General features: G+C 43.5%; 1 protein-coding gene across 50 annotated transcripts in view; it reads right to left on the bottom strand.

Annotated features, from left to right (window-relative positions):
• LOC110502424 (dual E2 ubiquitin-conjugating enzyme/E3 ubiquitin-protein ligase BIRC6) overlaps nucleotides 1–27349 on the bottom strand; it is a 141982-nt gene that overhangs the window by 100516 nt on the left and 14117 nt on the right. For 38 of the 50 annotated variants that reach the window (XM_090216829.1, XM_036959768.2, XM_090216833.1 and 35 more), the window contains exons 3-16: nucleotides 20129–20266; nucleotides 7584–7777; nucleotides 7312–7432; nucleotides 6968–7050; nucleotides 5254–5476; nucleotides 4880–5046; nucleotides 4718–4776; nucleotides 3093–4610; nucleotides 2380–2529; nucleotides 1879–2128; nucleotides 1384–1544; nucleotides 1005–1136; nucleotides 670–801; nucleotides 51–217 (exon numbers count right to left, since the gene is read on the bottom strand). In XM_090216829.1, the coding sequence (XP_090072955.1) occupies nucleotides 51–217; nucleotides 670–801; nucleotides 1005–1136; nucleotides 1384–1544; nucleotides 1879–2128; nucleotides 2380–2529; nucleotides 3093–4610; nucleotides 4718–4776; nucleotides 4880–5046; nucleotides 5254–5476; nucleotides 6968–7050; nucleotides 7312–7432; nucleotides 7584–7777; nucleotides 20129–20266 (3495 nt within the window). The remainder of the gene's footprint in view (nucleotides 1–50; nucleotides 218–669; nucleotides 802–1004; nucleotides 1137–1383; nucleotides 1545–1878; nucleotides 2129–2379; nucleotides 2530–3092; nucleotides 4611–4717; nucleotides 4777–4879; nucleotides 5047–5253; nucleotides 5477–6967; nucleotides 7051–7311; nucleotides 7433–7583; nucleotides 7778–20128; nucleotides 20267–27349) is intronic. The other 12 variants (XM_036959776.2, XM_090216836.1, XM_090216821.1 and 9 more) reach the window with 3 other exon arrangements.

Here is a 27349-nt window from a genome sequence, read left to right as displayed (position 1 = left end):
AGCTTTGATGTAAAATTGCATTTGTTTTCCCAATGGTTTGCCCTCTGTACCTTGGTGGCCTGTGCCCTCTGGAGCAGGGTGGAGAGGGAATGGCCCTTGCTGCTCTGGGGCTTGGCAACGGGCATCCTCATCACCGGCCTGGGACTCTCCTCCATGCCCTTGTCGCTCACCGCCTTGATGTGCACCAGGAACGAGCGGTACTTGCCCCCGGCCATGCCTGCAGGGAGGGGGACAAACCAGCAGAAACACCACTGAAAAAAATCTAACATACAATACGTACATAGACAGGGGGGAGAGGATTCACAGCAAACAGTTCTGAGGAAACAAATGGCCATCAAATCAAATCTTATTGGTCACATACACATGGTTAGCAGATGTTATTGCGAGTGTAGCTTCTAGTTCCGACAGTGCAGCAATATCTAACAATTTCACAACAACTACCTAATACACACAAATCTAACTAAAGGAATGGAATAAGAACATGCATTTAAATATACGGATGAGCAATGACAGAGCTGCATAGGCAAGGTGCAATAGATAAAATCCAGTATATACATATGAGATGCGTGGCGTTATTATTAAAAGTGGCATTATTAAAGTGACTAGTCATCCATTTATTAAAGTCTGTGTGATTTCTTCAATGTGACTCAATGTTGCAGATACTGTTACCTTTGACCAGCTTGGGGCTGGTGAGGCTAAGCATCCCAGCATGGCCTGAGAGGTCCAGACCACTGGCCAACCACACAGGACCACACAAGATATCCTCCTTATGGTTCTCTAGGAAGGTGCACAGCCTGGAGCCTGGACGGGGGAAGAGCAATGTGATGAAACCTCCGCTTGGCTGAGGAACCCCTCGGATTGCTGCGTTACCCTCAGAATCACCAGTAACGCTAATCATCTACAATCTGGCGACGCAACCCACAATAATCAAGTGTCGAACACCGGCGGAGGAAAATACATCGGGTGTCTATCAACGCTGGCTGCCTGCCCCTGCAGCTCCCTACCTGGTGTCTCTTCGATGTCCATGAACTGGATGTCGTCTGTGAAGTCGTGCATAAGCGGCTGTCCGTTCCTTTCCCCGTTGGCATGGAGAACATGGGACAGGGGGAAGGAGATCTGTCTGTCAACTGCCGTCTCTGGAGAGAAAATGTTATACATTTCTTTTGACGAATTGAGAGACGGTAGGCAGCAGAGGCAGACACGGACGTCTACAAATAAGACTCAAATGTGATGTCATGCATGATCATAAATGATATGGTCAATATTTCCCTGCAAAAGGCTTGTTTCTCTACGGTAACCAGTCCTCCTGTTCATAGTATATGTTCCAGATACAGTCTTGTCAAAATTAGCCAAGGCAACAGAGATCGTGGTGAGTGTCCTCACCATTGACCTTGCCCAGACCTGGGGCCTTGTTCTTCAGCAGGGTGATCTGGATCTGAGGAATGTTAGTGATGTTGGCATTCATGACGAACTTGAAGTCCACGTGGCCCACCATGCAGGCCTTGGGAAGGACCAGTTCAAACACATGCTCGTCCCAGCTGGAGCTACAACCCACAAGGAAAACATGGCCGCATTATTCACCTACACAAATAAGATTCTATTTCTAGTCTTTAAAAGTCAACATATCCTAGGCTACTTTTGTTTTCTATAGGAGCTTGAGAGGTTATGTCAACATAGAAGTTCAACGTTAAAAAGGAACATGTGGATGTCGTCCTCAATGAGGAATTTCTAGTGTGTGAGAACATACAAAATGTGCAGCCATTATCAAATAGCGTTTATGTATTAATGTGTGTGGCATTTGCGGACAAGACTTAGGAGAAATGCCTCAGTGACTAAGTGCACACACCCCATAAGTATTCTACCCACACCCATACCCACCCTGTCACGCCCACACGTCCGTACCTGTCGCTCTGCAGCTTCCAGGTGCGTGTGTGCTGGGCGGCGTCTCCATGGTGCTGCTGGTGCAGATGCTGGGGGTGGCGGCGCTGCTGCTGCTCCTGCTGCACCTCCACCCAGCAGGGCGGCACCGTGGCTGAGAAGCGCGGCGTCAGCGTCTCGAAGCGTGTCAGCTCCACCAGCGACGTCAGGCTCTCCACGGCCAACGCTTGGTCCACCAGGAGGTCAACTCCTTACAGGGAGAGGAGGTTGGCAGAGTAAAAAATACAATTCAAATCGCAGGATGTAAAGAACTTGATTGTGATTGAGGCCTTTTCACTGTCGGGACAGTATCTTTCAATGGAAAGAAGGTTCCAATAAGCGACTCAGTTTTCTCACCACCTATTAAATAACCAACAACGGTGAAAATGAGGCAAAAACAGGGATGCAGACAGTTATTGAATGAGCAGAGACGTGAAGCGTAACGGGGTCTGCGTCTCCTACCTGTGATCCCTGGGCTCGAGGGGTTGGACGAGGGCTTGGTCCCCTCCAACAGCTGTTCAGACGCTTTAGAAAGGGGGCCATCGACAAAAATGTCGGCGTCATCTATATCGTCACACACACCTCCAATTTGAAGGAAGTGAAGTTCTCCACCTGGGGGGGTTAGATGACAGTGGTAAGACTGAAAACATTCTAAATATGAAAGAGATCCAAAAGTTACAGGTCCAAGAAGTAGGCTGAGAAAGTGGCCACCGACAACTGTCTCTTTGTTCTACCAAAGAGGAAAATAAATTCCCCTTGAAAATCACTCATGCCTGCTACAAAATAAATATCTCTATATATTTTCAAATCATATTGCAACTTGTTTCTTTCAGCCTGGACAGACTGGAAAACAGCTTGGTGGACCAGACCGCGATACAAATGTTCATAGACAAATCTGACTCGGGGAAAAATTGAATATAAACTTTCGGTAGCAGCCCATCCCCCATCCCTAGACCAAAAATACCAGCCTCCAGGACTCGCTCAATGTCAGCCACACACAGACGGCATCGCAGGTTACTTTTCTGCAGTCTTTTTCATTGTTGTATCATACATACTAAACGCATATCCAGATGTTGTGAGATACATTACAACTATTAAAAACTGTAAAACATGATCTGCACCATTAAAACCTGGGGAAGAGATATTTCTAGCCTAGATTGTGGAGCCGTCCTCACCTTTAGTGCAAGCGCAAAGGCGGTCAGTCCCGGAGCAGTAGGTGACTGCGACGAAAGGGTCAATCTCATCCACTATCCCGTCCTTCTTGGGCGGCTCCACTTTGGCCAGGACCTCCAAAGTGGACAGGTCCAGGATCATGATGTACCCTGCCTGAGTGGTGACCACCAGGTGGCCCAGTCCGACCACGTCCCCCTGCTTTACCTTGGTGCTGCTGGGAGCAGCTGTGCTGCTAGTACCAGTCCCTGGCCCACACCCGTGGCCGCAGCCGTTTTTAAGCCCACGCCGATGCGTCTCCTCCGGGGCCTCCTCGCTGTCGTCCTCCCTCCCGTCCAGCACGTCTGGCGGGAGCAGGATGAGGGAGGTGACGGCGTCCCGGGGGTCTCTGATGTGCTGCACCTTGACAGGCTCCTCCTCCAGAGTGACAATGCGGGTAGAGTAGTTGAGCTTGTAGAGGGCCAGATAGCCCCCACCGCCACAGCCTCCCAGGGGCCTGGACGGCTGTTGTCGCTGGTCAGGGGGGGGCAGGATGAGTGGGGTCTGAGGGGGAGAGGCGGAGGGAAGGGCCTCGTGGCCGTTGGCCAGTGTGGGCAGGGGCTGGAGCTCTCCCTTACGGCGGCTGCAGAGTGCTGAGTGGAGGCGGTTAAGGTTGTTGAGGGCCTCCACCTGGTTGATGGCGCTGAGAGACTCCACGGAGCAGGGCTGTAGCCCCACCAGCAAGTGCACGCCGTCTGAACAGGGTGTGACGGAGTCCACATAGAGGTTCTCCTCCTCCAGCTGCTTGGGCAGTCGCAGACACTGCACCAGGGCTCCGGGCCGCGGCGCCAGCGAGCTCCACTTGTCCCCGTCCAGGGCGGCTAGGTTTGCGGCAGCGTCTGCAAACTGCTGGATGTAGGTGATGGGCGGGTCCTGGAGCAGCAGCTGCTCATGAGTGTCGAACTCCATCTCGATGATCTGTGGTACGGAGAAGCCCTCCTCGTGCAGCCCCTTGCTCATCAGATTGTTCATCTGGGCAAACACCTTGCCCGACGACTTCTCGTCCGACTCCTTGATGCTGTAGAGCAAGAGCACAGGCATAGTCCTGCGCACGGCAGGAGCGGCTGGGTTTGGCGAGCCCAGCTCCATGGGAGGTGGATTGCAGGTCTCCATCTCCACAGGCCCCTGGTCAGGCACGGCATGGGGGAGCTCGGGGCCCTGAGTCCTGAGGGGGCCGTCCATGGTGCGGCGGGCGGAGGGGGGTGGGGCGGCAAGCGGGGAGCCGGCAGCAGAGCGGTAGCTGAGCAGGCCTCCAGCCAGAAGGCAGGGGAAGGGAATGTTGTGGTGCTCCGCGGGCTTCTCCTTGGCCTTGTCGGCCTTGACCTGGGCCAGGGAAGGGTTGGCCCCCAGCTCCTCCAGGTCCTTGACGGTGTCCTCTAGCACGCTGGCCACCACCTCCCACTGGAGCTTCTCTGGCTGCTGAAGGAGGCTGAGTGCTGTCACGCCCAAGCTCACCTCCATGCTCTCCCTTTGGGACGGGTGGCCTGGGAACAGGAGAGGGGACAAAAATAAAATGCCATAGCTCAACTTACGGATACCTAGAAAGTCTACGGAGCAAAAGAGTAACAAGATTTGAAGAGCGGCTTCATACCGGTCACCGACTCTGATCTGGAATGCTCTTCACTGTCGGAGTCCTCCAACTGATCGTCACTGGCAGAGACAGAAACAAAAACACATTTCCTCTTTTACACGCACTTAACACCACTGAAACTTTCATTGACTCGGTACATAGAATAGGTGTGTCCAGTAGTACCTGTCCCCCTCTAGTTTTGGTATGTCTGAGCAGCTGGAGGAGTCCTCTAGCCAGGCTAAGGTGGGCCTCCTGGACTCCTGGGTCCCCAGGGCCAGCTCGCTCCCAGACAGAATCAGCTGCCTCAGGATGGCCGGGTCATAGGGGTTGATTTCAAATTTCAAGTGCACCTGAGAGGAACACAAAACATCATGAATCAACAAATCACATTTACAAACATTAGTAATATCCTTAAGCACATAGATTAATGCATTCATGCAATAAGTTGTATTAAGTCTGATGACCCATGGGCCCAGACATCCAGGACAAAACATGGAGGCAGACATCAACAAAACTGTACCTCATGTTTCCTGCTTCGCCGCGCTGCACAGCCTTACCTTCATGAGCTTGGACAAGTCCCAGATGCAGATCTTGCCACGCTTGGTGGCGGCTGCCAGGAAGTGTGGGCAGCTGCCGAAGCCGTAGCAGGCGATCTTATCTGAGCCATCAGGGGTGGGGAACTGTGCGGGGCTGGTGGCCAGCGTGACGGACAGGGGCACGTTCTGGGTGTGCTCACCCTTCACAAATGGACAGTTGGGGGAATGTCGCTCGTGCTCAGACCTGACGGGAAGGCCGGGGCGTGAACATTATGTTGAGAGGTAAATAAATGTGCGATCTGAAGGTTGTGGTGTGTGTACAGTGCATTCTGACTCCTTCACTTTTTCCACATTTTGTTATGTCACAGCCTAATTCTAAAATGTATTAAAATAATGACAAAGCGAAAACAGGTTTAGAAATGTTCGCAAATGTATTAAAAATTTAAAAAACAGAAATACCATATTTACTTAAGTATTCACACCCTTTGCTACGAGACTCGAAATTGAACTCAGGTGCATCCTGTTTCCATTGATCATTCTTGAGATGTTTCTACAACTTGATTGGAGTCCACCTGTGGTAAATTCAATTAATTTGGACATGATTTGGAAAGGCACACACCTGCTTATATAAGGTCCCACAGTTGACAGAGCCTGTCAGAGCAAAAACAAAATTCATGAGGTCAAAGGAATTGTCCGTAGCGCTCTGAGACAGGATTGTGTCAAGGCACAGATCTAGGGAAGGGTACCAAAACATTTCTACGGCATTGAAGGTCCAAGAACAGTGGCTTCCATCAATCTTAAATGGAAGAAGTTTGGAACCACCAAGAGTCTTGCTAGATCTGGCCACCCAGCCAAACTGAGCAGTCAGGGGAGAAGGGCCTTGGTCAGGGAGGTGACCAAGAACCTGACGGTCACTCTGACAGAGCTCCAGAGTTCCTCTGTGGAGATAACCTTCCAGAAGGACAACCATCTCCGCAGCACTCCAATCAGGCCTACAATGACAGAAGCCCCACCTCAGTAAAAGGCACATGACAGCCCGCTTGGAGTTTGCCAAAAAACACCTAAAGCCTCTCTGACCATGAGAAACGAGATTCTCTGGTCTGATGAAACCAAGATTGAACTTGGGGACTAGGAGGATCGAGGAAAAGATGAACGAAGCAAAATACAGAGGGATCATTGATGGAAACCTGCTCCAGAGCGCTCAGGACCTCAGACTGGGGCGAAGGTTCACCTTCCAAACAGGACAATGACCCTAAGCAAACAGCCAAGACAATGCAGGAGTGGCTTCGGGACAAGTCTCTGAATGTCCTTGAGTGGCCCAGCCAGAGGCCGGACTTGAATCTGACCGAACATCTCTAGAGAGACCTGAAAATAGTTGTGCAGTGATGCTCCCCATCCAACCTGACAGAGCTTGAGAGGAATGGGAGAAACTCCAAATACAAGTGTGCCAAGCTTATATGGTCATACCCAAGAAGACACAAGGCTGTAATCGCTGACAAAGGTGCTTCAACAAAGTACTGCGTAAAGGGTCTGAATACTTCAAATGTGATCGTTTTTTTAAAATATATATACATTTGCAACAAAAAATGTTTTAGCTTTGTCATTATAGGGTATTTGATGGGGCTGATTTTTTTTTTTTTTTTTATCTATTTTAGAATAAGGCTGTAATGTAACAAAATGTGGAATAGGTCAAGGGGTCTGAGTACTTTCCAAATGCACAGTATGTGTCACTCACCATGGTTCATCTGTGGGCTCCCAACACACTAGGCAGACACTGCATGTGAAACACATGGCCCTGTCATCACCGGTGGAGGCAGGCTGCAGAGGGAACGAAGAGAGAGAAGGCATTTCCAAACAGTGAGAAACTCCAAGTCAAGTACTAATCTATTACACTTTATGAACAGCAATAAATATATTTTATACTGCGTCAGCAATAGTGTGCCATACAGCAACGTGTCTGTCAAACAGCATGCAAACTTGTGTGCATGCATGATAAACATGTAATAGGAGGATGAAATAGTAAATAAATGAATATGTAAGCATTAGAGACAGAGAGCTGATGGGAGACGGTGTCCTTACACTGCCTACCTGGTGGTAAAATCCTGCTTGGGCCATAGGGTCAGGCTGTGCCCACCTGTACCCGGCGTGGGGCCATGACATGAACGTTTCTCTCCTATTGGCTTCACTGTACATTAATGATCTGAAAGACAGACAGCAAGAGTCAATACCTTATTCATTCAGAAATGACGGCAAAACATAAAATTGGTAATGGAGAGATAAAAGTTAATTCAGTGATTTTCACGCCTCTGTGGTGCACGGTGAGGTTTGTCATGGTTTAAGGTCCTGCTCACCTATCTACAGAGCGCCCTGGGCCCACCCCCAGCTCAGGCCGTGCGCTTGGTAAGAGGTAGGAGAGTCTGTCCATTATGAACGAGGCCACAGACAAGGCAGCGACATTCTGGTTTATCTTCTTCAGCTCATTCACGATGGCACTGGCGACCAACTTTAGCACATGGTGTGGAAGATGGAACGTCACTGTTGCCCACTGGAGAGAGAGAGAGAGCGACAGACAGTGTTAGGGAAGGAGAGAGAAGGGTGTCCCTTCCGTGTGTCATTTTAGTAATACTGCATCCCTTCCCTGTTGGTACAGCAGTTAAAAGTATACAACCAGGGTTCGCGCAAATGCACATATATTATACAATGTATGCCATTCTGTGACAAGTCACTGGGAAAGTGAAAAGGCAAATCCAGGGTGAAAAGGCAAATCCAGCAGTGTGACTTGGGATCCGGCCAAGGAAGAGATGCCCGATGTTAGGTAAACTGCAAATACCAGGCCTTGGTCCTGCTTTGGATTTGCAAGGGGAGTGTATTTCTTTTGATACAGAAAACATTCACCACATAGCAAGCTAAAGCAATGGGTGCTAAATGAAATGGGGCAATAAAATGATCTTGATGTAACAGAGTGCAGGTTGGCACTCTGACGGCCAGTAGAGTGGATTCTTCTGCCCTGGTTCTCAGCAATGGAACCAGGGCTAAAACATGTGCATGAGTAGAAACCTGTGAGAGTCATGTGTTGGGTCACTCACTGGTTATAGAACAACATATACTGTTACAGACATCACTTTTAAATAAGACTGAACAAGTAGGTCACCCAATCCTGTGTGAGGGAGACAGGGCTATTCCAGACAACACAAAATATCTTTTTTCGACCTGTTCTTTTGTCCAATCGGTCTACATTTTTAAACATATTTTTTCATATATAGACACTTGTGCTTAATATCAAAATCAACTATATATATTTTTTTCTTAAGCTTTATTTAACTAGCAAGTCAGTTAAGAACAAATTCTTATTTACAATGACGGCCTACCGGGGAACCGTGGGTAAACTGCCTTGTTCAGGGGAAGAACGACAAATGTTTACCTTCGCAGCTTGGGGATTCGATCTAGCAATCTTTCGGTTACTGGCCCAACGCTCTAACCACTAGGTCACCTGCAGCCCAATATATGCACTGAGCTTGTCTAATGCTTTAAGAGCTCTGTTAGATGAAATAATTAAGACAAGTGACTAGAGGGAGTCCGATCGCAATTGATTTGATTGTGCCTGGCTCAAACTTGTGAAGGGAAAAAAAGAAGATTAAAATTAAATAAAAAGACTAGCACCCATTGTCTCCTCCCTGGTGCAGCGACTACCACAGAACATCAGTGTTTATCGCTGATGCATATTATGTGTTCCAAAGAGGTGCTGTATCGATTACAATATAGTTTCCAACCATTTGGAACAGTGTAAACACTGGATAAATTAAGTGTAGAGTGTTGTAGCAATTCGATTATTTTTGTAAGTCCTTTATTACAGCAAAGACTAAAAACCAGTCGCATGCATTTGTGAATGCAATTACCGAAATGGAACGGTTCAGTTATAGTTTAAGCTATTTATTCAATGGTTGCGTTGTTATTTTAATTTAAAATGCTTGATTGCATTTCACATCATTAAATGACTCGTATGCTGTGTGATGACATGAACAAATTAATGACTGACAAAGTAGCCTATATAAGTATTGGCATATATGCCTAAGTAAGTTATGGTATTAAGACTAAAAGAGGATGTGCTCTTAGGCCTACAGTTCGATGGTGGTTATACAAGGCTGCTATACTAAGTCTACTAATGCTAACGAAATTACTTATTATAACGATAATAACAAAAAGGAGATCAAGAAAGAGGGTGATTATTATTATTATTACGGATGCATGATATATCGGTGAACATATCGGAATCGGACGATATTAGCTAAAAAATACCAACATCGGCCCGATGTCTAGTTCAACGCCGATGGTTTTTCACAATGTCAAAGCTGACGTGTTATCTATATAACGTCGGTACATGACGTAATGGCGCCACAAAAAAGTTTGCGCTGCACATGCAACACAGCATTCCTAAACGAGCCCACAATGTCTACTGTGTGGCTCGAGCAGTCAAGCCAAGCAGTCATTTGAAAGAGTAATAACATTTCAGCGAGACAACTCAAAAGGCGACATTCATTAACACCAAGATAATGGAATTCATTGCCCTTGACAATCAACTGTTCTCTGTCGTGGGTGATGTTGACTTTCGCGACTGGTCGAGCACCTGTACACACTACCAAGTGCGCTATTTTTCAGATGTTGCCCTACCGGAGTTACACAGTAATATCGTCACTGCTATTAGCTTCACGACTGACATTTGGACCAGCGATATCAGCCCCATGAGCATGCCGAGTCTGACAGCAGTGGGTCGTCGAGGATTTTGGAAAGTAGTATTGCATGCTCATGAATGTGCTGGTTGTTATACCGCTGCTGCCATTTCAACAGCATTTGAGAACATGTTTGAAACATGAACACACTAGCTAGCACCATTCGAGCTGACTCGATAAATAAGCTCATCAACTGTGCCTGCAGCAGACTTGATACCCTCTGTCATGGCATTGAAACGCCTGCTGAACAAAACTGCCGACAGGCTGTGAACAAGCAATTGGGTGGCATTCTCGCTTTACTGTGTCGCAACCATGCTCGATGCTAAGTACAAGAACCGCTATTTCGATGCAGACAAGAAAACCAAGGTTTACGTGAGATGTTACATACACAGCTGGACAAGATGGAAATGGACATAGTGACCGTGTGCACCGAGGAAGAGAGGCCACGGACAGACAGTGCTGAAACTTCACTGCTTGACATGCATGATGAAATCCTGGTTGAAATATGAAACGACTGAACAAATTAACGTAACAGCATAGCAAGTAAGTGAAAGAAATAGGTTTTGATTATGTTTTACTGGTAATGGGGACATATGTAAATGCCAAAAACAACACTGGACCAATTGTGCGTTGCCCTATGGGACTCCCAATCACAGCCGAATGTGACAACGTGCCTGGATTGGAACCAGAGATTGTAGTAACGCCTCTTACACTGAGATGCAGTGCCTTAGACCGCTGCGTCCGTGTGTGTTAACTATTTAACTGTACTAGAATGCTGAAATGGCTGCTTAAATTGTAAATATCAGTATCGTTTTTTTGGGGCAAGGAAAATAACGGATATCGGCCAAAAATGTAACATCAGTGCATCACTATAAATATACATTTGACCATTTGGAACAGTGTAAACACTAAATAAATAATAATCCTTTTTTTTTTTTTTTTTTTGTAATACCAGAGGCGCAGTTCTAATGAAAAAATGTATTAGAGCATAGCAAATATAAAAACACCAGCCAAACAAATACTGAAACACGCAACACAAGCATGATGTGTCTTATTGTTGCCTGTAATCCATGGCTTCTGGTTGGGGTATGTACGTACAGTCACTGTGGGGACGACGTCCTCGATGCACTTATTGATAAAGCCAGTGACTGATGTGGTGTACTCCTCAATGCAATCGGAAGAATCCCGGAACATGCTCCAGTCTGTGATAGCAAAACAGCCCTGTAGTTTAGCATCTGCTTCATCTGACCACTTTTTTATAGACCGAGTCTCTGGTGCTTCCTGCTTTAATTTTTGCTTGTAAGCAGGAAGATAGAATTTTGGTCAGATTTACCAAAATGGAGGGAAAGCTTTGTACCCGTCTCTGTGTGTGGAGTACGGGTGATCTATAATATTTTTCCCTCTGGTTGCGCATTTAACATGTTGATAGAGATTAGGTCAAACTGATTTAAGTTCCCCTGCATTAGTGGTTTGTCCTTTAAAAGTTGCGTCATACTGCGGCACACCTTGCGTGCTGCCGCAGCATTCTGTGACACATCATTTAATCGTCAGCCAAGTTATTGCTAGTTTGACCACCAGAGGGCATCGTTGAGAAGCATTTGATAGTATTCCACAATGGTATTAATAGAGAATTTAAACCCTTTTTGTAATAACATAGTATATGGGATTGATTAAGAAATTTGGCTTAATTAATTAGATTAATATTATGGTATTTCTAGTCAGGATGGAAAATACGGCGCTGTACAACACGAGTATCGGGAGGAGCTACAGCATTGGAGGACTCTAAAAGGTTTGTCTTCATTAGACAACTTTGTTCCAATATTTCAATAAATCAGAGATATTTATTCCCATAGTAATTCATTATGGATCCATAACTAAATCAACATCTGCATTTTGAAAGAGTATTTTTTTAATCATTATTTTATTAACGAAATGTGTTTTTGTTTATTAGGCTACTGTGCAGTCTACAATACATACTTTAGTAAACATGGCGAAGTGCCTAATTCCTCACATAAAGGAGAGCAGGCCATGTCTGTACTACAGAATGCAGGGCACCCGGGAGACCGGTGTTATTTCATAGTTGTGACGTCTTCACTATTATTCTACAATGTAGAAAATGGTAAAAATAAAATAGAATTCCTTGAATGAGTAGCTGTGTCAAAACTTTTGACTGGTACTTGCTTAATTAATTTGATTAATATTATGTTTTTTCTATTCTAAGAAAAACTAAAAACCGTCTGGGTTTCCATTAGGATGGAATAGAAAATATTCAACTTGACGGTCAGCAGTATAGCAGTACAGTATTGGCCTATTTAGGTATAGAAACCCCACAGGGCACAAGTAGGCTGTCCTTGTAAGAATGTGTTCTTAACTGAATTTCCTAGTTAAATAAAGGTTACACTAAGAGCATAACATTTCTGTGCCCTAATTTTCTAATTGTCTATTTAGAAATATTTATTTCTGGAGAAACCTAAATTGGTTATTTAGCAGACATCGCTTGCTTATTTTCATGAAGATGATGAGCGCTTGGAAAAGGCTATCTGTAATCTGCTGGCATCACGGCACAACATCAACATCGCTCTAATTACAGTCAGAAGACCGTTGAAGAAACTTGCATAGATTTAAGAAAAGGCTCAGTAAGAAATGTTAAATATTATTTGTTATTATCAGAACATTAAGCATGCGTGTTCACTTGTTTTGTACTGTTCTGTAGTTTTGACTCAATGATTCTTCAGGACAAACATAGAACTTGGCGTCCTGCAGGCCTAGGCATGGATCAAAGCTGGCAAGACATTCAATAACGTCATCTTCATAGACGAATCAACCATGGCCCTGGAGCAATTTGCTCAAAATTGCTGCAGGGGAAAAAAGGAAGAAGATCAAGCAAGCAGAGTCCCAAGCATCCGCTCAATGTGTGGGGGGCAATTTCTGGCCAGGGAACAGGCCCATATTTGATTTTTGATGGTAACTATTTACAAAGCAAAAGGTACATAAAATATTGTAGTTTACACCTCACAGACTATTATGTGTTGCAATATAATTCATTCTTGCCTCCTTTTTCAGGTATCATGGCTCGAGATGTCTTTGAGGAATAAATCACCAACAGATTTACTGGACCCTATGTCAGAGAGGTGTTTCTGTGTACACATCGTTTCTTTCGAGGTTGGATTATAGCAATATTTTGTTACGTTTAGGCCTATTTACATGTATATTTCTATTATTGTACCTAATTTTGGCTGTTAGGCTAAATTTATTTTTTTCTTCCCCAAATGCAGACAATGACCCAAAACGCACTGACGACCGGGTTTGCATTGCAAATGAGCATAAACTGGAGAGTAGAGTAAGTAGACCTTTATGTAGTCAAATAAAAAGGTTAAATAATAAATAATACAAATAAATAAATAAATAAATAAAGACTTCCAACACCTTTGGTAGGACTACAGTATATCTAAGAAATGTTTTGTTCATCTCCACATGTAGGTCTCCAGATTTAAACCCAATCAAACTTGTTTGGCATCAACTGAAAACATTCATCCGTAACTCCGCCAAGAAAAGATAAACTGGTCAAGGCCATCAAGATGTTTCGGCTAGAGAAATTGACGATACAACAAGAAAACAAATACATTGATCATCTCAGCAAGGTTTTACCTGTGGTCGTGGAGCTGGGGGGGAAGTGCAACTAAAATATAGTTTATATAAACATCTGCATTTGAATGACTTTTTTCTCGTTTTATTTATTAACGAAAGCATGAAGATGTTGCTGAAGACATACTGTACTGCTGTTTTCAGTTAGAAATGTAACACTTTAGAGTAGTTAAGCATCGAATACATTGCGGGGTTGAGGGGTTTTCACAACAGTAGCCGGGTTACAAAAAGTCTATTGTCCTGCTCATAGGAAACATTTGCATGATGGGCTACACCTGCTACAGTTGTGAGAAATAAGCGTTTGAAAACATGTTTGCAAAATGCCTCCAGTTGTCCATCACTACTGTAAATAAAACCACATCTTGTTTCCATTCTTTATTGTGTCAAAAATGTGTATCTACCTTTCCAATTACTTTTAGAGATTGGGATTTACAAATGTGCGCTTTTAATTATTAGGTACATTGTTGTAGTTTGAACGTGCAGACTTTTTTTTCTCCAAATGAGTGTTTTATGTAGGACACTACATTTTTGACCAGTTGCAACTAAGTTGGCGTAAAAAAAAAATCCTACTTCTATTAGGCTGTTAAGCCTCATAACCTATCTCAGCCAGTTAAGTTATTTTGTATAGCTCTAGGCTCCGAATAAAGTATCCAATTAAGCCCTCTTGTTGTTTGTAAAGTCAAATTAAAATGAAGATTTTTGTTGAAATTAATTTCTCAACCTACACCAGTCTTCTCCATCTGTTGGTGTGCAACACTTGCATAACAAGCTATATTTTCAGCACCAGCCACTGCTCTCCTCCTATTGATTGTGCTGCGGGTGATGCCAGTTGTTTTTAAATTCAACCTTTATTTAACTAGGCAAGTCAGGTAAGAAACCATTCTTATTTACAACGAAGGCCTACCCTGGCCAAACCCGGATGACGCTGGGCCAATTTTGCGCCGCCTTATGGCACTCCCAATCACGGTCGGCTGTGATACAGCCTGAAAATCGAACCAGGGACTGAAGTAAAGCCTCTTGCACCGAGATGCAGTGCCTTAGACGGCTGCGCTACTCGGGAGCTATGACATACATACAGTGGGGCAAAAAAGTATTTAGTCAGCCACCAATTGTGCAAGTTCTCCCACTTAAAAAGATGAGGCCTGTAATTTTCATCATAGATACACTTCAACTATGACAGACAAAATGAGGGAAAAAAATCCAGAAAATCACATTGTAGCATTTTTTATGAATTTATTAGCAAATAATGGTGGAAAATAAGTATTTGGTCAATAACAAAAGTTTCTCAATACTTTGTTATTTACCCTTTGTTGGCAATGACAGAGGTCAAACGTTTTCTGTAAGTCTTCACAAGGTTTTCACACACTGTTGCTGGTATTTTGGCCCATTCCTCCATGCAGATCTCCTCTAGAGCAGTGATGTTTTGGGGCTGTTGCTGGGCAACACGGACTTTCAACTCCCTCCAAAGATTTTCTATGGAGTTGAGATCTGGAGATTGGCTAGGCCACTCCAGGACCTTGAAATGCTTCTTACGAAGCCACTCCTTCGTTGCCCGGGCGGTGTGTTTGGGATCATTGTCGTGCTGAAATACCCAGCCACGTTTCATCTTCAATGCCCTTGCTGATGGAAGGAGGTTTCCACTCAAAATCTCACGATACATGGCCCCATTCATTCTTTCCTTTACACGGATCAGTCGTCCTGGTCCCTTTGCAGAAAAACAGCCTCAAAGCATGATGTTTCCACCCCCATGCTTCACAGTAGGTATGGTGTTCTTTGGATGCAACTCAGCATTCTTTGTCCTCCAAACACGACAAGTTGAGTTTTTACCAAAAAGTTATATTTTGGTTTCATCTGACCATATGACATTCTCCCAATCTTCTTCTGGATCATCCAAATGCTCTCTATCAAACTTCAGACGGGCCTGGACATGTACTGGCTAAAGCAGGGGGACACGTCTGGCACTGCAGGATTTGGGTCCCTGGCGGCGTAGTGTGTTACTGATTGTAGGCTTTGTTACTTTGGTCCCAGCTCTCTGCAGGTCATTCACTAGGTCCCCCCGTGTGGTTCTGGGATTTTTGCTCACCGTTCTTGTGATCATTTTGACCCCACGGGGTGAGATCTTGCGTGGAGCCCCATATCGAGGGAGATTATCAGTGGTCTTGTATGTCTTCCATTTCCTAATAATTGCTCCCACAGTTGATTTCTTCAAACCAAACTGCTTACCTATTGCAGATTCAGTCTTCCCAGCCTGGTGCAGGTCTACAATTTTGTTTCTGGTGTCCTTTGACAGCTCTTTGGTCTTGGCCATAGTGGAGTTTGGAGTGTGACTGTTTGAGGTTGTGGACAGGTGTCTTTTATACTAATGACAAGTTCAAACAGGTGCAATTAATACAGGTAACGAGTGGAGGACAGAGGAGCCTCTTAAAGAAGTTGTTACAGGTCTGTGAGAGCCAGAAATCTTGCTTGTTTGTAGGTGACCAAATATTTATTTTCCACCATAATTTGAAAATAAATTCATTAAATCCTACAATGTGATTTTCTGGATTTTTTTCTTCTCATTTTGTCTGTCATAGTTGAAGTGTATCTATGATGAAAATTACAGGCCTCATCTTTTTAAGTGGGAGAACTTGCACAATTGGTGGCTGACTAAATACTTTTTGCCCCACTGTACATATAGTTGAAGTCGGAAGTTTACATAATTAAAACTATTCATTAAAACTAGTTAACAAACTATAGTTTTGGCAAGACGGTTAGGACATCTACTTTGTGCATGACAAATAATTTTTCCAACAATTGTTTACAGACAGATTATTTCACTGTATCACAATGCCAGTGGGTCAGAAGTTCACATACACTAAGTTGACTGTGCCGTTAAATAGCTTGGAAAATTCCAGAAAATTATGTCCTGGCTTTAAGAAGCTTCTGAGGTGATGTCAATTAGTCTAATTGACATCATTTGAGTCAATTGGAGGTGTACCTGTGGATGTATTTCAAGGCCTACCTTCAAACTCCATGCCTCTTTGCTTGACATCGTGGGAAAATCAAAAGAAATCAGCCAATTGTAGACCTCCACAAGTCTGATTCATCCTTGGGAGAAATTTCCAAATGCCTGAAGGTACCACGTTCATCTGTACAAACAATAGTATGCAAGTATAAACACCATGGGACCACGCAGCTATCACACCGCTCAGGAAGGAGACGTGTTCGGTCTCCTGGAGATGAAAGTAATATTGGTGCAAAAAGTGCAAATAAACCCCCGAACAACCTTGTGAAGATGCTGGAGGAAACAGGTACAAAAGTATCTATACCCACAGTAAAACGAGTCCTATATCGACATAACCTGAAAGGCCGCTCAGGAAGGAAGAAGCCACTCCTCCAAAACCGCCATAAAAAAAAGCCAGACTACGGTTTGCAACTGAACATGGGGACAAAGATTTTGAGAAATGTCCTCAGGTCTGATGAAACAAAAACAGAAATGTTGGCCATAATGACCATCTTTATGTTTGGAAGAAAAAGGGGGAGGCTTGCAAGCCAAAGAACAACATCCGAACCGTGAAGCACAGGGATGGCAGCATCATGTTGTGGGGTTGCTTTGCTGCAGGAGGGACTGGTGCACTTCACAAAATAGATGGCATCATGAGGCAGGAAAATTATGTGGATATATTGAAGCAACATCAAGACATTAGTCAGGAAGTTAAAGCTTGGTCGCAAATGGGTCTTTCAAATGAACAATGACCCCAAGCAAACTTCCAAAGTTGTGGCAAAATGGCTTAAAGACAACAAAGTCAAGGTATTGGAGTGGCCATCACAAAGCCCTCTTCTCAATTCCATAGAACATTTGTGGGTAGAACTGAAAAAGCGTGTGCGAGCAAGGAGGCCGACAAACCTGACTCATTTACACTAGCTCTGTCAGAAGGAATGGGCCAAAATTCACCCTACTTATTTTGGGAAGCTTGTGGAAGGCTACCCGAAACATTTGACCCAAGTTAAATAATTTCAAGGCAATTCTACCAAATACTAATTGAGTGGATGTAACCTTCTGACCCACTGGGAATGTGATGAAAGAAATAAAAGCTGAATGAATAATTCTCTACTATTATTCTGACATTTCACATTCTTAAAATAAAGTGGTGACCCTAACTGAACTAAAACAATGAATTTTTACTAGGATTAAAATGTCAGGAATTGCGAAAAACTGAGGTTAAATGTATTTGGCTAAGGTGCATGTGAACTTCCGACTTCAACTGTATACACACACATACGTGTACACACACACACACACACACACACACACACACACACACACACACACACACAATATATTTTTTTTCTGAGAACATTAACTGTGTGTAGGTAGATGTGGAAAGATAGATACAAATGATTTGTTGCAAGTTGGGAGGGGTTCACACCTAGCTCAAGTTAGGGAGGGGGGTTCACACCTAGCTCGGCTATTAGACAATTCCTTAGGAAAGGTTGAAGTCTATTGTTCAGCTAATAGCCCATTCTCCTACTCTTGTGAAAAACTAATAATAATAATTTTCCTCCTTTCCACATAATGATTCCAATTGATAGAGTTTTTAGCCACAGTCGGCCCCAACTCAATAAATTTGGGCACAGTCGATAGCATGCTGGACTTCGGGCTAGAATGTTGAGAGCTCGAAACCTGCTCGTTTCATTACATTAGTATGCCGGTCTCAGAGTAAATAGCGTCATTCAGTACTCTTGTGGGCATGCTGGCAGGATGTAATGTTTTTTATTCTGTATATATTAAAAACAAAATCAGCCTTTACTTAAATCATGTTTCTAGTCTATTGCATAGTTACAATGTGTAATCATTGATGTCCCAGGAGCAGGAGTGGTAAACACTGTTTAAGTGTATAATTGTAATACATACATGCAGACACAGCATCAATCAAATAATGGAGTTTGATACACCTGGTATTGGGTATGACAGAGAAAAAAAAATCACTTGCTAAATAATAATTTTCGTAAATTACCTTTATGACAAAAAAATATGCACAATCGTTTGTCTCTACATTAACTAACATTTTCCTCTCAATTGTACATGTTTTTTGCTTGACTCGTTATGACGTTATAACTACTTACACTTACATTTTGTCAGCCATCTTTGCTGAAGTCACCTGGGTCAGGTGGCTCGCGTCAAATTCGTCATTGAAACCACCCGATATGATTGGTCATATAAAAACTTTGGGACCCAAATGCATAATGAGTTCTCTAACTCCCGCTTGTGGTGGTCTGGAGCAATGAAGCCGTGACGCTGGATACCTCTAAGTCCTGTGGTGTAAGCACGCAACTTTTAAAGGAGGAACCACAGTATGCACACATATTGATATAAACTTGGAGTCACTCAATGACTCGTTGTGTGGTCCTCCAACTACAACTCGGGAAAGCATGCAGTTTATAAAGTTACAGATGAAATAAGTTATGACGAACTTCACAGGGTGTTGAAAGCACACGGTGGTGAACTTGATGCTGCTTTCCAATAAATATAGAGGGGGTTATTCTAGTGAAATGATGCTAGATACTTGGCTGCCGTTTGACACATAATGAGATTATGTTCGACCTGTTGGCTAGAGCGCACTGGCCAACCCCAGAGAGGGTACATTTGCTATATAATGCAACATTTGTCACAAAACCCATTGAACATGTATCTTTTTATTTGGTACATGGGAATTTAACAGCAAAAGTTATTTTTATGTGCACCACGTCATCACTCACACCATTTTCTCCACAACAAGTCAATTTGATGGAAACGCCTCTTAGGAAAATGCTTATATTGCTTTTATGCAGATTTTTTTATTCACGAGAATCTGTCACCAAATTAGATGAAAGCTGATCGGGTGACGACATGAAGCGAGTGGACGAAGAGATACAGCTTCACTATCCATTCAGAGCAGCAGAATCAACGTAGGCCTACAGCCTGCCATTCTCTTTACAGACAGTTGAGTTATTTAGACCATGTAGAACCAAATGACTGACATGAGAAAGATGCGTGTCGGTACCCGAAAATGGCGATTTTCCCAGTCACGGATCAAAAAAAAAATACTCTGATCATAATCGTATCCAGAAGATTGCCCATATTCGATATGACGACCGTTTTGTCCGACAACTCAACACACCCCTATTGCTAACGAAGATGTTAATCTCGGTCACATGAAAATGGCTCACATTAAGTGTGTCTTTCAGAACAGTGTTATCCCACAAAATGCATTTTGGAAATTATATTACATTGTCTGCTTCATTACAGTAGTTGCATGTTCAATAATATGAGAGGATAGGCTTGCTATTGTCCCGTCTTTTAAGCTCTTAAAATATAATGTACCCATGCACGGTATTTTATGTTGGTCACGTCATTTTACTGTTTGGAACTAATTTAACCATTTGTTAATTGGTTAATGGGGGTTGGTTAAATCGGCAGCAACATTTATCGAAATGTGCATCCTTTGTTAGTAGGAAAGTTGTGACAAGGTTCGCCTCCTCCCAGAGCGCTGAGTGTGACTCACCTTGGCCACTTTGTGATTGGCTGCAGTCTCATGTGACGTATTCTTCAGTCCTTCTTTGAGTTGAGTGATGAAGATGTCATAGCCTTCTGTGTTGGACACATCTACCTTCTCCAGGCAGGCCGAGAGCATCTGCTGAGCCTGCAGGGAACACACACACAGATCCACACTCACCATAGGACAGAGATACAATAATTGGTTTACTGATGGAACCGAAACCTTTTTACACAAGATCGTATGCCAATTGTTAACACTGACAAAAATGCAGGGGGACGCATTTTCTTTCAGAAATAAGCATTTTCAAAACGCAGACAATCAAAAAATCTGTTTCTCAAACCATTTCACCTGCATTTTATATTGAGAGTCAACAAGGTGTCGAAAGCATTCCACAGGGATGCTGGCCCATGTTGACTCCAATGCTTCCCACAGTTGTGTCAAGTTGGCTGGATGTCCTTTGGGTGGTGGACCGTTCCTGATACACAGAGGAAACTGTTGAGCGTGAAAAAACCAGCAGGGTTGCAGTTCTTGATACACAAACTGGTACTCCTACTACCATACCCCATTCAAAGGCACTGACATATTGCCTTACCCATTCACCCTCTGAATGGCAAAGATTCACAAGCTATTCCTCAACTGGATTTAACAAGTGACATCAATGTAGGATCATAGCTTTCACTTGGATTCACCTGGTCAGTCTCATGGAAAGAGCAGGTGTAATTTTCATCAGGGACAGAGAAGTGCAACGCTATTTGGCTATCAGCCACACAAGTAAATTATACTGAACTAAAATAAAACGCAACAATTTCAAAGACTTAACTGAGTTACCATACATAAGGAAATCAATCAATTTAAATACATTTATTAGGCCCCCCCTAATCAATGATTTCACATGACCGAGAATAGATATATGCATCTGTTGGTCACAGATACCTTAAAAAGTTAAGGCCGTGGATCAGAAAACCAGTCAGTATCTGGTGTGACCACCATTTGCCGCATGCAGCGCAACATCTCCTTCGTATAGAGTTGATCAGGCTGTTGATTGTGGCCTGTGGAATGTTGTCCCACTCCTCGTCAATGTCTATATGAAGTTGCTGGATATTGGCGGGAACTGGAACACGTGGCAAGTAAAATTCAAGGATTTGAGTACTTCGTAAAGCACTAATATTTAATTTCAAGGACCATCAATTTGAAATTGTTTATATTCTGCAATTGTTTCTAGTTGCAAGCATAAGGCAGAATATTGCCTCAAAAAACAACTTAGTATTCATCACTACCAAAGTTCTACTCAATAATACGCATTTGACTACATAGATGAGTGGTAAAGTCAGTCCTGATGATGACCGATTTCCTTACAGTGGGGCAAAAAAGTATTTAGTCAGCCACCAATTGTGCAAGTTCTCCCACTTAAAAAGATGAGGCCTGCAATTTTCATCATAGGTACACTTCAACTATGACAGACAAAATGAGAAGAAAAAAAATCCAGAAAATCACATTGTAGGATTTTTAATGAATTTATTTGCAAATAATGGTGGAAAATAAGTATTTGGTCAATAACAAAAGTTTCTCAATACTTTGTTATTTACCCTTTGTTGGCAATGACAGAGGTCAAACGTTTTCTGTAAGTCTTCACAATGTTTTCACACACTGCTGCTGGTATTTTTGCCCATTCCTCCATGCAGATCTCCTCTAGAGCAGTGATGTTTTGGGGCTGTTGCTGGGCAACACAGACTTTCAACTCCCTCCAAAGATTTTCTATGGAGTTGAGATCTGGAGATTGGCTAGGCCACTCCAGGACCTTGAAATGCTTCTTACGAAGCCACTCCTTCGTTGCCCGGGCGGTGTGTTTGGGATCATTGTCGTGCTGAAAGACCCAGCCACGTTTCATCTTCAATGCCCTTGCTGATGGAAGGAGGTTTCACTCAAAATCTCACAATACATGGCCCCATTCATTCTTTCCTTTACACGGACGGATCAGTCGTCCTGGTCCCTTTGCAGAAAAACAGCCCCAAAGCATGATGTTTCCACCCCCATGCTTCACAGTAGGTATGGTGTTCTTTGGATGCAACTCAGCATTCTTTGTCCTCCAAACAGTTTTTGGAGTTTTTACCAAAAAGTTATATTTTGGTTTCATCTGACCATATGACATTCTCCCAATCTTCTTCTGGATCATCCAAATGCTCTCTAGCAAACTTCAGACGGGCCTGGACATGTACTGGCTTAAGCAGGGGGACACGTCTGGTACTGCAGGATTTGAGTCCCTGGCGGCGTAGTGTGTTACTGATGGTAGGCTTTGTTACTTTGGTCCCAGCTCTCTGCTGGTCATTCACTAGGTCCCCCCGTGTGGTTCTGGGATTTTTGCTCACCGTTCTTGTGATCATTTTGACCCCACGGGGTGAGATCTTGCGTGGAGCCCCAGATCGAGGGAGATTATCAGTGGTCTTGTATGTCTTCCATTTCCTAATAATTGCTCTCAGTTATTTTCTTCAAACCAAGCTGCTTACCTATTGCAGATTCAGTATTCCCAGCCTGGTGCAGGTCTACAATTTTGTTTCTGGTGTCCTTTGACAGCTGTTTGGTCGTGGCCATAGTGGAGTTTGGAGTGTGACTGTTTGAGGTTGTGGACAGGTGTCTTTTATACTGATAACAAGTTCAAGCAGGTGCCATTAATACAGGTAACGAGTGGAGGACAGAGGAGCCTCTTAAAGAATAAGTTACAGGTCTGTGAGAGCCAGAAATCATGCTTGTTTGTAGGTGACCAAATTCTTATTTTCCACCATAATTTGCAAATAAATTCATAAAAAATCCTACAATGTGATTTTCTGGATTTTTTTCTTCTCATTTTTTCTGTCATAGTTGAAGTGTGCCTATGATGAAAATTACAGGCCTCTCATCTTTTTAAGTGGGAGAACTTGCACAATTGGTGGCTGACTAAATACTTTTTTGCGCCACTGTATATGAACTGTTACTCAGTAAAATCTTTGAAATTCTTGCATGTTGCGTTTATATTTTTGCTCAGTGTACATGACAATAATAATATGTTATATTATCTCCATCTTTGGTTTGTCTTTCCTTCCAGTTCTCTGCTGCCAATGACTTGAACGAACTGCAAAAATCTCTGAAGCTGGAGACTCACATCTCCCTCACTAGCTTTAAGCACCAGCTGTCAGAGCAGCTCACAGATCACAGCACCTGTACATAGCCCATCTATCTACTACCTCACCCCCATACAGTATTTATTTATCGTTCTCCTTTGCACCCCAGTATCTTTACTTGCCCATTCATCTTCTGCACATCTACCATTCCAGTGTTTAATTGCGATATTGTAATTACTTCGCCACCATGGCCTATTTAATGCCTTAACTCCCTTATCTTACCTGATTTGCACTCACTGTATATAGACTTTTTGTTGTTTTCTTTTACTGTATTATTGACTCTGTTTTGTTTATTCCATGTGTAACTCTGTGTTGTTGTATGTGTCGAATTGCTCTGCTTTATCTTGGCCAGGTAGCAGTTGCAAATGAGAACTTGTTCTCAACAAGCCTACCTGGTTAAATAAAGGTGAAATAAATAAAATAAATCACAATTTTAGGTCCCACATTCTTTCAACACAATGACATGAAAGTTAATTCTGATGGCGTAAAAGGCCAGTAGTTGACTCAAATGATCTATTCTATACCCATTTGAAGAGAATCAAGTTATTCATGTGTTTAATAAGATTAGACTCTCGGGGGACCCCATTTAAATTTTACGGAACCCCACATGGGTCCCGGACCCCAAGTTTGGAAACCACTGTACAACTAACCTCTCTCCCTGCTTGCGTCAATGCTTCCTCGCTGTATCACCTTAGCCTCCACTGCAGCCTGACTGACCACTGTCTGTCTCAATACTCACTGTAGAGAAAAGGTATTCTGTTTTAAGAACATCTTGATTGTAGCTAGCTTAATGTCAGTCAACTTCTTCTGCTGAGGTCATGCTCTGTTCAACATTAGGTTTAACTTCATCCTTCTAGCCAGCTAGTTATAGCTAGCTACTTGGCTAACAGCCAGAGCCCTTGAGCTACCTAGCTAGCGCTGGACATCGGACTGAAATAGCAGCGATTTAAAAGTTGTACACTCAAAATCCGCTGTCGGGGACATCTCTGCCACTTGCCTCTGTGGGTCTGGGCTGAGGTAGTTCATTTCAACTCTCGGTCTGTCGTGGGCGGAGTTCCTCGTTGGACAGAGTGGTGAGTGAATGCGCTGCTAACAAGGCAAATCCGGGGGAGCAGGCGAACATAACGAGCATACATGAATCCACTCGTTCGCAGAGGTAGGCACAATTAGATCTCAGATTAAGAAGCATTCTGACCATTGTTCAACGCTGATAATGCAATTTCACAAATAAAACTGTGAGTCAACGGCATTTAACCTCTACTACATCCCTTAATGGGTCTGGCATAACCGTTCATAAACATTAACATCCAGCCAGGCAGCTTTGAATCTATATTTCCCCATATTTACTATCGATGTGACGTTTGGTGCCTAATCAGTCAGTTCTGTACCTGAGAGAGGCAGAGTGGGTGGGATGAGCGAGCTTGCCTGGCAACCAGAGAGCGAAACACGTGAGGAAATAAAACTTTAGTCTGCCTGGAAATGAATTAGCAAGACCAATATATTAACATATTTGATCATTCGGTTCTCCTCTCATTTTAACCAACTTGAGAAAATGTCAAATTTTCAAGGTTTTCTCCAGTACTTGAATTTTACTTGTGTCAAAATCAAGTACTTTAAGCACCTTGTGCGAACCCTGTGAATAACAAGTCAATCCAAAGCATCCCAAACATGCTCAACGGGTGACATGTCTGGTGAGTATGCAGGCCATGGAAGAACTGGGACATTTTCAGCTTGTGGAATTGTGTACAGATCCTTGCGACATGGGGCTGTGCATTATGCTGAAACACGAGGTGATGGCTGCGGATGAATGGCAAGACAATGGGCCTCAGGATCTAGTTGCGGTGTCTGTGCATTTAAATTGTCATCAATAAAATGCAAGTGTTGTTTGTCCGTAGCTTATGCCTGCCCATACCATAACACCACCATGGAGCACTCCATTCACTCGCCCACACAACGCCATACACGTCTGCGGTTGAGAGACCGGTTGGACGTACTGCCAAATTCTCTAAAACGACATTGGAGGCAGCTTATGGTAGAGAAATAAACATTAAATTCTCTGGCAACCGCTCTGGTGGACATTCCTGCATGTCAATTGCATGCTCCCTCAAAACTTCAGGCAACTGTGGCATTGTGTTGGGTGACAAAACTGCACATTTTAGAGTATCCTTTAATTGTCCCCAACACAAAGTGCACCTCTAATGATCATGCTGTTTAATCAGGTTCTTGATATGCTACACCTGTCAGGTGGATGTATTATCTTGGCAAAGGACAAATGCTCACTAACAGGGATCCCTCAACTTTTGTGCGCTGAATTTGAGAGAAAAGCCTTTTGTGCATATGGAAAATGTCTGGGATCTTTTATTTCTGCTCATGAAACATGGGACCAACACTTTACATGTAACGTTCACATTTTTGTTCAGTGTTGCTTACAATGAAAAAGCAAGGTATCTTTTGCAAAAACGATGCATGGCCTTCATATTTCTAATGTTTATCATATAAATAATGTAGCCAGCTACATTTCCTAATGTTTTGCTGAAAGTTAACCTTGCATTTTTAATTTTCTATCAGAGAAAAACTACAACAGAAGAAGTTACAGGAGAGAAGAATCTTACACATCAGTCAGAGCGCCGACTTGTGCTCCAATTATAATTTTTACATTTATTTAACCAGGTATGCCAGTTGAGAACAAGTTCTCATTTAAAACTGACCTGTCAAAGATAACGCAAAGCAGTGCGACACAAACACAGTTACACATGGGATAAACAAACGTACAGTCAATAACACAATAGAAAAGTCTATATACAGTGTTTGCAAATTAAGTAATAGGGAGGTAAGGCAATAAAATAGGCCATAGTGTCAAAATAATTACAATTTAGCAATTAAACACTGGAGTGATATATGTGCAGATGATGATGTGCAAGTAGTGATACTGGGGTGCAAAGGAGCAAAAAATAATAATAAAATAAATAACAGTATGGGGATGAGGTAGTTGGATGGGCTATTTACAGATGGGCTATGTACAGGTGCAGTTATCTGTGAGTGGTGCTTTACCTAGCAAATACTTATAAATGGCCTGGAGCCAGTAGGTTTGGCGACGAGTATGAAGCGAGGGCCAGCCAACGAGAGCATACAGGTCGCAGTGGTGGGTAGTATATGGGGCTTTGGTGACAAAAACAGATGGCACTGTGATGGACTACATCCAGTTTGCTGAGAAAAGTGGAGGCTATTTTGTAAATGACACCGCCGAAGTCAAGGATCGGTAGAAAAGTCTGTTTTACGATGGTATGTTTGGCAGAATGAGTGAAGGATGCTTTGTTGCGAAATAGGAAGCAGATTCTAGATTTAATTTTAGATAGGAAATGCTTAATGTGAGCCTGGAAGGAGAGTTTACAGTCTAGCCAGACACCTAGGTATTTGCAGTTGTCCACATATTCTAAGTCAGAACAGTCCAGAGTAGTGATGCAAGGCGGGCTGGCGTGTGCGGGCACCGACCGGTTGAAGATCATGCATTTAGTTGGAGGCCACGGGAGGAGCGTTGTATGGCATTGAAGCTCATTTGGAGGTTTGTTAACAGTGTCCAAAGAAGGGCCAGAAGTATACAGAATGGTGTCGTCTACGTAGAGGTGGATCAGAGAATCACCAGCAGCAAGAGCGACATCACTGATATATACAGAGAAAAGAGTCAGCCTGAGAATTGAACCCTGTGGCACCCCCATATCAACTGCCAGAGGTACGGACAACAGACCTCCGATTTGGCACACTGAACTCTGTCTGAGAAGTAGTTGGTAAACCAGGCGAGGCAATCATTTGAGAAACCAAGGCTGTCGAGTCTGCCAATAAGAATGTTGTGATTGACAGAGTCGAAAGCCTTGGCCAGGTCGATGACTACAGCTGCACAGTATTGTCTCTTATCGATGGCGGTTATGATATCGTTTAGGACCTTGAGCGTGGCTGAGGCGCACCCATGACCAGCTCGGAAACCAGACTGCATAGCGGAGAAGGTACGGTGGGATTCGAAATGGTCAGTGCTCTGTTTGTTAAATTGGCTTTTGAAGACTTTAGAAAGGCAGGG

This window comes from Oncorhynchus mykiss, chromosome 23 (assembly GCF_057628025.1).
Source record: "Oncorhynchus mykiss isolate SJ-2025 chromosome 23, ASM5762802v1, whole genome shotgun sequence".
Lineage (NCBI taxonomy): Eukaryota > Metazoa > Chordata > Actinopteri > Salmoniformes > Salmonidae > Oncorhynchus > Oncorhynchus mykiss.
Note: the sequence above shows the minus strand (reverse complement) of the source record. Positions and strands in the feature narration are given on the sequence as shown.